This window comes from Acinonyx jubatus, chromosome B2, assembly GCF_027475565.1.
Source record: "Acinonyx jubatus isolate Ajub_Pintada_27869175 chromosome B2, VMU_Ajub_asm_v1.0, whole genome shotgun sequence".
Taxonomy (NCBI): Eukaryota; Metazoa; Chordata; class Mammalia; order Carnivora; family Felidae; genus Acinonyx; species Acinonyx jubatus.
Window position 1 is genome coordinate 69,840,874 of NC_069385.1, and position 13,288 is coordinate 69,854,161.

Consider the following 13,288-nt stretch of genomic DNA (forward strand, 5'->3'; position numbering starts at 1 on the left):
TTATGAAGAGGAAAACCCAAGTAAGAGCATGCTACTTGGTGATTGTACTTGGTTAATAAAGCACTTAGGAAAGGCAGAATCTTAAGTTCAGAAAATTTTTCTGGAAATCTTTCATTAGGTCATTTTAACTGTAATAGAGTTATGTTCCTCCTGTACACACGTTCTAAACATAAAAAAAATTTTTTAGAAGGACGTTAAAAGTAAGGACATTTAAGGAGTGCTTGGGTACCTCAGTTGCTTAAGCATCTGACTTCAGCTCAGTTCATGATCTCATGGTTTGTGGGTTCAAGCCCTCCCTCAGGCTTTGTCCTGACAGCTCAGAGCCTGGAGCCTGCTTTGGTTTGTTTCTCCCTCTCTTTCTGCCCCTCCCCCACTCACACTCTGTCTCTGTTTCTTAAAAATGAATAAACGTTAAAAAAAATATTTTTTTAATAATAAGGACATTTAAAATAAAGATCATTTTTCCTTCTATATTGGTTTATTTTACCTTTTTTCTTTAATTAAAGTGTATGTTGTTATTTTCAAATAAATATATTCATGATTGAAAACAAATTCAAAAAGCACAGAAAAATATAAAGCAATATTTTCCTGCTTCCTGTTTCTGCTCCTCAAAGGTAACCTCGGTCTTATTTCGTTTTTTAAGCATGTGTATGGGTTATGTAATATATAATGTTGCTTTTTTTCACTTACATGGACATCTTTTCATGTCAGTATATTCAGATATTTACCTCTTTATTTTTAATAAACAGAATTTCTTATTACTTTCTAAGCAAGTATTTGAAACTATTTCTGTTCATGTAAGCAATCTTAGACTTGGAAGACTTGATTTATAGAGCTGTTTTTAGAAAATACAATGCTACTGAATCACTTGACATTTTGAGATTCTGTATAGTTTTCAATGCCCAAAATTGGTGCTTCTCAAACTTTCCCACTGCCTAGAACAAAGTAATGATATAACTTCAGTGTTCTACTAGGGACAGAGCCCAATAAGCCTTCTTAAGGAATATTGCGTGCAAATTTTGCATTCAACTTCATATATTGTGTAGTTTGTTTTCAAGTCAATCTTGGGATGTTAGAAATACTCACAGCTGTGTAAAAGTGATAGTCCAGGGAGAAGTGCTAGCTCTGACCTGGGGCTCTGTGGGCTCCCTACCACTTACCTTGGCATACACTGACATACTTGCAAGGTTTCATACCCTAGTTTGAAAAACATATAAAGTGAAACCTTTAAAGCTATGCATTTAAATCCTGACAACCTATGTGTGCTGATAGAAATTGTATACAAATGTGGCTTTGATTCTTATGCTCACGTGGTAAGAATTTTGACCCTCCAGCAATGTGGCAAACCAGATCAACTGAAAAATCATCCTACAACAAACACCCAGAGATACTACATATTACAACACACCTCTTTTTTTTTTATTTTTTATGTTTATTTATTTTTGAGAAAGAGAGAAACAGAGCATGAGTGGGGGAAGAGCAGAGAGAGAGAGGGAGACACAGAATCCGAAGCAGTCTCCAGGCTCCGAGCTGTCTGCACAGAGCCCTATGCGGGGCTTGAACCCACCAACCATGAGATCATGACCTGAGCCAAAGTCAGATGCTCAACCAGCTGAGCCACCCAGGAGCCCCAGCAACAAACATCTTTTTACATGCATAGGTGATCTCACAAGAAGATGAGGGAAATCATCAGGGCAAAAGATGGAGAGAACTGAATCCTGAAAGAATTAAACCAAGCCTGGAAGCCAGGGACTCTACTGTGAGCTTCTTTCAGTATAAAAAATGTAGAGTCCCCAGTTTTAATGGCTCTTATGTAACTGGAGACAAGTCCTTTGTTCTGCACCAGGTAAAGTAGCAGACCTGAGACCTCTCTATAATAAAGTCAGTGTCTTTGGAGAGAACAACTTAAAAGTAGGCTAGGAAAAAAATCAGTTTTCTAACTAGGCAGAGCTTTTATTTCTTAACAGAGCTGTCTACCTTCCTGCTGTCGTGAGTTTGAATTTGCCCTACTTGCACAATCAAGAAAAATCCCAGCAAGACAGGTTAAAACTGTTTTGGGGATTGGTAGTGTACCAGGGAGGGCATCTAATAGTAAGTGAAACTCCATTTTAAAGTCTTATTCTTTCAGTCCAGACTGTTAATTATTGCAGATTAAAATTGATCAAATCATAAAGCCACAATAAAGATTACGACACCTGTGGGGCGCCTGCTGGACTTGGTTGAGCGTCCGATTCTTGATTTCGGCTCAGGCCATGATCCCCAGGTTGTGGGATTAAACCTTGTGTCGGGCTCCATGCTGAACTTGGAACCTGCTTAAGATTCTTTTTCTTCCTCTACCTCTGCTCCTCCTCTGCTTATGCTCACGCGTGCTATGCCCTCTCTCTCTCTCTCTCCCCCTCTCTCTCAAAAAAAAAAAAAAAAAAATTACCGCACCCGTAAGCATTTAGGTTACCATGAGTGAATGTCAGTAGAAATAACATAGAACAGAATTAAGCCCTCAAATATTAAGACTCCAAATATTTGAAATTATCAATATGGAATATAAAATAAGTATGCTAATTTAAAAAAAGGAATTAAAATGTTCAAGGAGTAAAAACTATTCAAAATGACCAAAAGAACTAAACACAACATTTAGGAATAATTAAAAAATTTCAATAGATCTGGAATAGGTGACAAGAAAATCAGTAAGCTGTAAGATATCTACAGTTACCCAGAATGCAACACAAATAGATGAGAAAAATGATAGGTTAAGGAACATAGGAAAAAGGAAAAGACTAACAACATAGAACTCCAGTGAAGAAAATAGGATGGGAAGAGATTATAATTTAAAAGGTATTGGCCAAGAATTTTCTGGACAAAGTTATGAATTGTAAATAGGATAAATGAAAAGGAGTCTACTCTGTGACACACCTTAAGGGGGCTACAGAACAACAAAAACAAAGGGGAGATTTTTAAATCAGCTAATCAGAAAAGAGATTACCTACAAAGGATTGTCAGGTAGACTGAAGTATAGTTTCCAATACCATTAATGAAAGCTAGAAAACTAGAATCATAACTTCACAGAGCTGAGAAAAAATAGTTACCTACGCAGAATTGTGTACCTGCCCTAAATTATTTTTAAGGAGAAAGGTGCAAGTTAAAGACATTTTGATAGAAAACCTGAGAGAATTTACAATACATGGACCTTAATTGAAGGTATTTGGGAAAGAAAGAAAATGATTACGTAGACAAGTATAAGGTTCAAGAAGGAATGGTGAAACAAAATGAGTAAACATACATTAAGATAAATGTTGGCCATATAAAACAAAAATACCTTTTTGAGTGTAAGAAGGGGATTCAAAATAAAGAATTATTTCTACTTGTTTACAGATTAACCAACATGACTATAAGTCTTTTAGGTAAGGATATTAGAGAGTGTCTCACACATTTATTTTTAAATGTTTAATTAACTCTTTAATAACAAACTAATAAAAATTGTCTTTTTACACTTCCAGAATGCTTTATATATTTCAGTTCTTATAGGACTAACAAGTTACATTGGGATATAAGAAGCTTAAGACTCTGAGTATCAGGGTCTTTGGAATCTTAATAGCTGAGAATATTAGCTATTTTAACACCAGCTGCTGTAGCTCATACTGGGCTTATCATAGTAGAAATGTATTTTTTGTGCATGTAAAATCCAAAACAGGTGTTCTTTGGCAGATGGTCTTCCATGTAGTCATTCAAGGACCCAGTTAGGCTCCCTCCATCTTGTATTTCTGCTATCCTCCAGGACTTTGGGAACGTAGGCATTCAGCCAGCAGATAAAGAGAATGGAGATCATGTGAGAGATTTTTTGGGCCACACCTAGAAGTAACCCTCCCTCTACCCACATATCAGTGGCCACAACTCAGTCTTAGCTACATCTAGAAGTTCAGAAAAGTGTTGTGTGCCCCAGAGGAAGTTGGGGGTGGCTTTTATGAGAAATCGGCCAGTCCCGGTCCCCCAAAGTATTTATTTATTGCTCTAACCACAGGTTAGAACCACTTACTGTTCTTTGCCAGTTAAACATCCCAAAGGCTCTTCCAGTCACCATCTAGTTCACCATCCAGGGTCTCAGGATGAGATACCGTGCTCTCCAACTGGTCTGGGTGTGGCCCGTTTAATTCATTTGGAAAGCAATTAAAAGGACAAGTTTATCTGTCACCTCTTCACCTCTTTCTCCCAACTCACACAATACATAATGGCAGAAAGACAGGACAATCAGTAAAATTTCCACTGGGAAAAGAAGCATGGAGGCATATAGCAGTTACTGGTGTGTAGGAATGAAGTCCTGCATTATCTGGTCCCTCTGCCCTGGATTTGTGAGCGTGGTCTTGATCTGACCTTGATTTTGCCCTTGGAAAGGAACTCCCTTATCCATTGCTCATGACTCCAACTTTCACCCTTATCTAGACTCCTTGTGCATTTTCATACCACGTCAGACGTGGGTTTTGGCATAGACTGTCCTCAGAAGCCCTACAGTTTATATAACCTACATCCTGCTTATGTAGATCTGGGGTCCTGAGGATTGTTGTTAAGACTCAAAACAATCAAACTTTTAATTAGAAACTTGCTCCTTTGGCAATATTAATTTCTTCAAAAGTAGGTTTGTGATCTCTGGTTCCAGTCAGTTTCATGTGCCTATAACTATTACCAGAATTTTTTGTTAGGCAAAATCTTGAACCTGGTTTATTTGATTTCTGGCCACATCGCATTTTCTCAACTGAATAGTGGCACCCTGAAGCCGTTAAGTTTCGGTGGGAAGTACTCTCTTTTAATGTGTTTTTTGCTGCAGTTCTGAGTCTTCGTGGACCTTTGTCAGTCTTACTTCCTTCTGTTTGGAATCTAGAAGCAGTCAGCTTTTGTAGTCCTTCAGGACCACAAATTATCATAGGAGACAGATTTTACCAAATGTTTTGCCATGTCATTACATGGATTTTTCCAGCCTCCAATTTTAGCTTTCTTGTGCCTACTACTAAGCTAATATCAAATACAGTATATTAGATTTTTGTTACACCACCACCCACTTCTGTACCATTTTCTCATATTGGTTAGAGTGGCACTGTTATAATAGATAAGCTCTGAAATCTTATGGCTTTACAAAATATTTTTTTTTCTTCACTCGTATGAAGTCCAAAATGAGTGTTTCTGATTAGTGAGTTTTTCACATTGGTGGCTCAGAATCCCAGGCTTCTTCTGTCTTGTAATTCAAAATCCTCTGCATGCAGTGGCATACGAGGAAAGAAGAAGGAGTAAATTTGTCTGTGGGAGATTTTTATGGCCAGGCTTGAAAGTGAAGTACATAACTTCTACCCACAATCCATTGGCTGGAATGGACGAACAGCCCCATCTAACTGCTCAGAAATCTAAAAAATCTAATCTTTTTGCCCAGGAGGGAAAGGAAATAGGGTCAGTGAACAGTTAACCAGTCTGGATACATTAGGCTAAACTAAAGATTCATATCTGTTTGCCATAAGATTAATAACAAGTCTGTAAACGTTTGGACCATGATCCATGGTAAGACATACTTCATAGTCTATTGTGTACATATTAATGTGTATAAAACTGAAACAACATACATGAAACAGTATTTAATCTGTTTGTGACACACTTTGGTATTTTCTATTCTATTTTTTAAAATGCTGTCATAGTCTACTGAATCAATTTTGTGACCTAGGTTTCCAGATCTTTGGGCTAGATTTTATGATCTATATTTTAAGACTAGGTTTCTGCCTGCAGCTTGAAAAACACTGCAAGGGTAGATTAAGTTTAGGGTGCAAGTGATTTATGAAGGTATTGAAATCTATCCACTTTCATTTCAGGACACCATAACGTTGACCTAGAACTTTTTAAAACCCCACGTTTAATTTTGGCCCAGAGAGACATATAGTCAGGAAAGATCATGGAGATAGAGATGGAGACATCAAAATGTGGGTCTAGCAGTCTCCCTAAGAGAACTAGGTTAAGGTCAGTTAATCTTTGCTAATATTCCTCTGAACTGTTAAGCTGTTAGAGTGACCAGGAAGCATTTGACAGAAGTTGAATAGTGACATTTTGCTTAACACTTTCTGTTGCCACAAATGTCTCTTCTTTTTTTGTAGGAATCAGGTATTGGTCTAATAACCTTTGTTTTTGTTTTTTTGTAAACAGCTTGTTGCTGGTTGCAGGGGGGACAGTTTTAAAAATCTGTGACTTTGGTACAGCCTGTGACATTCAGACACACATGACCAATAACAAGGGCAGTGCTGCTTGGATGGCACCTGAAGTTTTTGAAGGTAAAATGACAAAAGCATGTTGTGACTGATAATCTTCCTTCTTACTCCATATACATCCAGCATGTGTTTATGGCTTTACCCTGTTTCCATGGTTTTACTCCTGCATAGTACATATCATAAAGTATACAGTTAACCCTTGAACAATGCAGAGGTTAATGGCACCACTGCCCCATGCAGTTGAAAATCCACGTGTAACTTTTGACTCCCCCAAACTTAACTACTGAAAGTCTACTATTGACCAGAAGCCTTAGTAATAACATAAACATTTGATTAACACATATTTTATATATGTATTACATACTGTACTTTTACAATAAAGCTGAGAAAAGAAAATGTTATTAAGATAATAAGGAAAACACATTTATGGTGTTAAACTGTATTTGTCAACAAAAAAAAATGTGTGTATAAATCCAGTATTCATGGGTTAGCTGTACTAAAGTCTAAGAAGGTAGTAAACAAATACAGTCCTAGATCATAGTAAGATTTATATTGTCTAGCAACATTCTATGCAAATTCAAGTATATGTTCAATCCTCATTTTCATATTCTACCTATTGCAACTGTAAAAATCACCTATTTGTAACCCTAAAATCAGTATTCATGGTACTTTCATGGTTATTTGTGGTCATGTATGGAGGAGGGAAAAATTGTGAGTCATCCAACACACGTTCCCGGCTAAGGAACGAGACAGCACACCACCTTCGTATTTCAGCTCTCATGCTGTGTTGTTTTTATGATCTACATAGTACCACATTTTTTTCGTTCTTTATGTGCTTTTTGTTGGTGATTTTACTGTTTAAGATGGCCTCCAAGAGCAGCATTGAAGTGTTCTAGTGTTCCTAAGTATAACAAGACTGGTATGTCTTACAGAGAGAAAAATGCATGCTAGCTAATCTTTATTCAGGTATGATTTATAGTGCAGTTCCATGAGTTCAATATTAAGAATCCACAATATATATTAAATAAGGTGTTTTAAACAGAAACACACATAAAACAAGGTTATGGGTTTTTTTTTGTTTTTTGGTTTTTTTTTAATATATGAAATTTACTGTCAGGTTAGTTTCCATACAACACCCAGTGCTCATCCCAAAAGATGCCCTCTTCAATGCCCATCACCTACCCTCCCCTCCCTCCCACTCCCATCAACCCTCAGTTCTCAGTTTTTAAGAGTCTCTTATGCTTTGGCTCTCTCCCACTCTAACCTCTTTTTTTTTTGCCTTCCCCTCCCCCATGGGTTTCTGTTAAGTTTCTCAGGATCCACGTAAGAGTGAAAGCATATGGTATCTGTCTTTCTCTCTCTGAGTTATTTCACTTAGCATAACACTCTCCAGTTCCATCCATGTTGCTACAAAGGGCCATATTTCATTCTTTCTCATTGCCATGTAGTACTCCATTGTGTATATAAACCACAATTTCTTTATCCATTCATCAGTTGATGGACATTTAGGTTCGTTCCATAATTTGGCTATTGTTGAGAGTGCTGCTATAAACATTGGCGTACAAGTGCCCCTATGCATCAGCACTCCTGTATCCCTTGGGTAAATTCCTAGCAGTGCTACTGCTGGGTCATAGGGTAGGTCTATTTTTAATTTTTTGAGGAACCTCCACACTGTTTTCCAGAGTGGCTGCACCAGTTTGCATTCCCGCCAACAGTGCAAGAGGGTTCCTGTTTCTCCATGTCCTCTCCAGCATCTATAGTCTCCTGATTTGTTCATTTTGGCCACTCTGACTGGCGAGAGGTGATATCTGAGTGTGGTTTTGATTTGTATTTCCCTGATGAGGAGCGACGTTGAGCATCTTTTCATGTGCCTGTTGGCCATCTGGATGTCTTCTTTAGAGAAGTGTCTATTCATGTTTTCTGCCCATTTCTTCACTGGATTATTTGTTTTTCGGGTGTGGAGTTTGGTGAGCTCTTTATAGATTTTGGATACTAGCCCTTTGTCCGATATGTCATTTGCAAATATTTTTTTCCATTCTGTTGGTTGTTTCCTTTGCTGTGCAGAAGCTTTTTATCTTCATGAGGTCCCAATAGTTCATTTTTGCTTTTAATTCCCTTGCCTTTGGGGATGTGTCAAGTAAGAAATTGCTGCGACTGAGGTCAGAGAGGTCTTTTCCTGCTTTCTCCTCTAGTGTTTTGATGGTTTCCTGTCTCACATTCAGGTCCTTTATCCATTTTGAGTTTATTTTTGTGAATGGTATAAGAAAGTGGTCTAGTTTCATTCTTTTGCATGTTGCTGTCCAGTTCTCCCAGCACCATTTGTTAAAGAGACTGTCTTTTTTCTATTGGATATTCTTTCCTGCTTTGTACAAGATTAGGTGGCCATACTTTTGTGGGTCTAGTTCTGGGGTTTCTATTCTATTCCATTGGTCTGTCTGTTTTTGTGCCAATACCATGCTGTCTTGATGATTACAGCTTTGTAGTAGAGGCTGAAGTCTGGGATTGTGATGCCTCCTGCTTTGGTCGTCTTCTTCAAAATTACTTTGGCTATTTGGGGCCTTTTGTGGTTCCATATGAATTTTAGGATTGCTTGTTCTAGCTTCGAGAAGAATGCTGGTGAAATTTGGGTTGGGATTGCATTGAATGTGTAGATAGCTTTGGGTAGTATTGACATTTTAACAATATTCTTCCAACCCATGAGCACGGAATGTTTTTCCATTTCTCTATGTCTTCTTCAATTTCCTTCATAAGCTTTCTATAGTTTTCAGCATACAGATCTTTTACATCTTTGGTTAGATTTATTCCTAGGTATTTTATGCTTCTTGGTGCAATTGTGAATGGGATCAGTTTCTTTATTTGTCTTTCTGTTGCTTCATTGTTAGTGTGTAAGAATGCAACTGATTTCTGTACATTGATTTTGTATCCTGCAACTTTGCTGAATTCATGTATCAGTTCTAGCAGACTTTTGGTGGAGTCTATTGGATTTTCCATGTATATATCATGTCATCTGCAAAAAGTGAAAGCTTGACTTCATCATTGCCAATTTTGATGCCTTTGATTTCCTTTTGTTGTCTGATTGCTGATGCTAGCACTTCCAAAACTATGTTAAACAACAGCGGTCAGAGTGGACATCCCTGTCATGTTCCTGATCTCAGGGAGAAAGCTCTCAGTTTTTCCCCATTGAGGATGATATTAGCTGTGGGCTTTTCATAAATGGCTTTTATGATGTTTAAGTATGTTCCTTGTATCCCGACTTTCTCGAGGTTTTTTATTAAGAAAGGATGCTTAATTTTGTCAAATGCTTTTTCTGCATCAGTTGAGAGGATCATATGGTTCTTATCTTTTCTTTTATTAATGTGATGTATCACGTTGATTGACTTGCGAATGTTGAACCAGCCCTGCATCCCAGGAATGAATCCCACTTGATCATGGTGAATAATTCTTTTTATAAGCTGTTGAATTTGATTTGCTAGTATCTTATTGAGAATTTTTGCATCCATATTCATCAGGGATATTGGCCTGTAGTTCTCTTTTTTTACTGGGTCTCTGTCTGGTTTAGGATTCAAAGTAATACTGGCTTCCTAGAATGAGTCTGGAAGTTTTCCTTCCCTTTCTATTTTTTGGAATAGCTTGAGAAGGATAGGTATTATCTCTGCTTTAAATGTCTGGTAGAATTCCCCAGGGAAGCCATCTGGTCCTGGACTCTGATTTGTTGGGAGATTTTTGATAACTGATTCAATTTCTTCGCTGGTTATGGGTCTGTTCGAGCTTTCTGTTTCCTCCTGTTTGAGTTTTGGAAGTGTGTGGGTGTTTAGGAATTTGTCTTTTTTTTCCAGGTTGTCCAGTTTGTTGGCATATAATTGTTCATAGTATTCCCTGATAATTGCTTGTATTTCTGAGAGATTGGTTGTAATAATTCCATTTTCGTTCATGATTTTATCTATTTGGGTCATCTCCCTTTTCTTTTTGAGAAGCCTGGCTAGAGGTTTACCAATTTTGTTTATTTTTTTCAAAAAACCAACTCTTGGTTTCATTGATCTGCTCTACAGTTTTTTTAGATTCTATATTGTTTATTTCTGCTCTGATCTTTATTATTTCTCTTCTTCTGCTGGGTTTGGGGTGTCTTTGCTCCTCTGCTTCTATTTCCTTTAGGTGTGCTGTTAGATTTTGTATTTGGGATTTTTCTTGTTTCTTGAGATAGGCCTGGATTGCAATGTATTTTCCTCTCAGGACTGCCTTCGCTGCATCCCAAAGCATTTGGATTATTGTATTTTCATTTTTGTTTCCATATTTTTTTAAATTTATTCTCTAATTGCCTGGTTGACCCATTCATTCTTTAGTAGGGTGTTCTTTAACCTCCATGCTTTTGGAGGTTTTCTAGACTTCCATGTTTTGACCAGTTGACATTAAGAGCCTCACAGGAACCCAACTCTGATTGCCCCTATGAGCAAATGATTCAGCATTCACTAATTTCAGTCTTTGCAGAAACTTTATAGAACATAAATACGAGGAATAGTAAGACTCAACTGTACTTTTGTATTGGTTTCCTAGCAATTAAAAATTGACATCTAAAGTTGAAATGAGCATGCCTTTGGAATACAAGTAATTTGGCAGAAATATGATAACTAAGAAAGACAAGTAAAGAAAAATCTTATGTTTAGTTTCTTTTTTTAAGTTTATTTGAGAGAAAGAACAGGTGGGGGGAGGGACAGAGAGGGAGAGAGAGTATCCCAAGCAAGCTCCAGTGCTGTCAGCACTGAGCTGGACGCAGGGCCCAATCTCAAGAAACGTGAGATCATGACCTGAGTCGAAATCAAGAGTCAGACGCCTAACTGACTGAGCCACCCAGGCACCCCTGTTCGCTTTCTTTTACATCTCCATATTTCACGCAAGTTCTAAAAGAATGGTCTATAAATTCATGATAGGTCTCTGTATGAAAACATCAAGCTATCTGTTAAATGAGTAAAGTTGAACTGAAGATGTGTGATTTGTATATTAGGAAGTAAGACTGTCCATAAAATTTAGATATGTTTAGTAATCAGTCAGGTTCTGCTTATGTCTTATTTCTTTTATTTTTGATGAATTTAAAGATTTTTGTTTCTTTGTTTATAGCCACTTGAGGGAAAGAGAAATTTGCTGTGCACATGGTCACTTGAGTGGACCCATTTTGCCCTAAAATTCAATCAAAAAGTGAATGGACCAGCAAATGTTAAATTATACAAAATTAAATAATGCCTCCTGTTTTTAAGTTCATATACAGAATACATTGTTTTAAAACTATTTAAAATACTTTTTTGTGTGTTAAAGTAACATAGTATTACTATAGTATGGAAAGCAAAAAGATTTGTTTATTCAAAAAAGCCCAGAAATAAAAGTTATTTTTAATATTTAGAGTAACAAAGCTCATACTGTTAAGCTAGACTTCTTCATTTCTGAAAGATGTCAGCACCTGTAGCCCAAGTCCGACTGTAATCTCATTTTAATGCTTACAGTGTGCAGCTTAGTTGCATGTGTAATGCACATGCTAAGTACATGTGTAGCTATCACTATAATAATTGTTCGTTGTTACAGTGGGTTTTTTGTGGGTTTTGGCTGTTTATTGTGCTGATTCACCCACCAATTTAGTGATCCTACAAATTTGGCAGCGTAATTTGCTTACTATAAATTTGTTATGCATAATTTTCACTGCTTACAACTTTTAAGTTTGCAAATTAAATTTTATCTTGCCAGATATTGAAAAGAAAATCTTATCACTAAATTAGAAATTTCTTCTGCTTTGCTAGTAGGGTAGTTCTATCCATCAAAAGAATGAATGGGAGAAGAAAATTTAAGATTAAAAAATTACAGAAAGTAATGTACAAATGTCTCATACTGTGTCCCAGGGAAAGTATAAGTCTAAATAAATAGAAGAAAGGTCCTATGCCTCTGAATGAAAAGGTAGAAAAATGACCAACTTTCTAAGGTGATTTTTTTTTAGTGCATTAACACTCAATTCATTAAATAAATATATTTGTTGCAGAGACTTAAGGTATTTCACAAAGAGTAATTTCTCAGCTCTACATGCAGCATCCTCCTGTACCCAGTGCTCACTCTTAAAATTTATGAAAACAGTTGTTTCTGTAAGTCATGTGGAAAAAAGTCTTGAAATTATACCACCTTTTTTTCTAGGTAGCAATTACAGTGAAAAATGTGACGTCTTCAGCTGGGGCATTATCCTTTGGGAAGTAATAACACGTCGGAAACCCTTTGATGAGATTGGTGGCCCAGCTTTCCGTATCATGTGGGCTGTTCATAATGGTTCGTAAAAAGAAATTTTTCTTTAATTATTTTGCATATTTTCTGTCTGGAAAATTGTGTCTACCTCAAAGAAAATCATTTATCCCTAACATTAAAACGTCCAGTTCTTTGTTGCCAGAATACTTTGCTGCCATCAGTCTCCTGCACTCCTCCCCACACCCCCCAAATCAGTCAGGGCAGTGCTGAGACTGGTCCTATCCTTAGAACAAGGCTGAGGAGGTCTGCTGATTCTGCTGATTTGGGAAAGGCCATCAGTACAGCCAGAGCCAGCTACCTAGGATGGCTTTCTCCAGGGGATAGAAAAGCATTGGGTTGGACTCTGTGGAGAAAATAAAATTTAAAAATTAAATAAATAAGTAAAATCTCTTCTCATGATCAAGGTAATTGAGGGAGGTATAACCTTTTCTCTTGAGGAAGCAAAGAATAATAATAAGAGTTGTTACTTAAGCTATTCGTAAAGACAAAACAGAGTTCCTCACATACTCTTTCTTTTTATCTCCTCATCCATCCTTATGAAGGGAGTACTATTCCTCATTTTACAGTTTTATAGGTTAGGAAACTGAGACCTAAACAGGAAAAGGAAGTTGCCCAAGGTCACTAGATTAGTAAGTGGTATTGCTGGGATTCATATCCAGATCTTTGTGACTCTCGGTGCCCATATTTTTAAATTATATTGATATATGAACTCTTTCTTTGCATCCCTCCCGCTCCTTTTAGACCTGTAGTTATGTTTCTAACCACTTATGATGTTAAAATAC

General features: G+C 37.0%; 1 protein-coding gene across 5 annotated transcripts in view; it reads left to right on the forward strand.

The window, feature by feature from the left end:
* Positions 1–13,288, forward strand: part of MAP3K7 (mitogen-activated protein kinase kinase kinase 7) — an 80,861-nt gene that overhangs the window by 24,275 nt on the left and 43,298 nt on the right. For all 5 annotated transcript variants that reach the window (XR_008298470.1, XR_008298471.1, XR_001431466.3 and 2 more), the window contains exons 6-7: positions 6,172–6,296; positions 12,402–12,530. Coding sequence is in view for 2 of the 5 variants with exons in the window: in XM_015081237.3 (XP_014936723.1) it covers positions 6,172–6,296; positions 12,402–12,530 (254 nt within the window). In the remaining 3 variants the exon portion in view is untranslated. The remainder of the gene's footprint in view (positions 1–6,171; positions 6,297–12,401; positions 12,531–13,288) is intronic.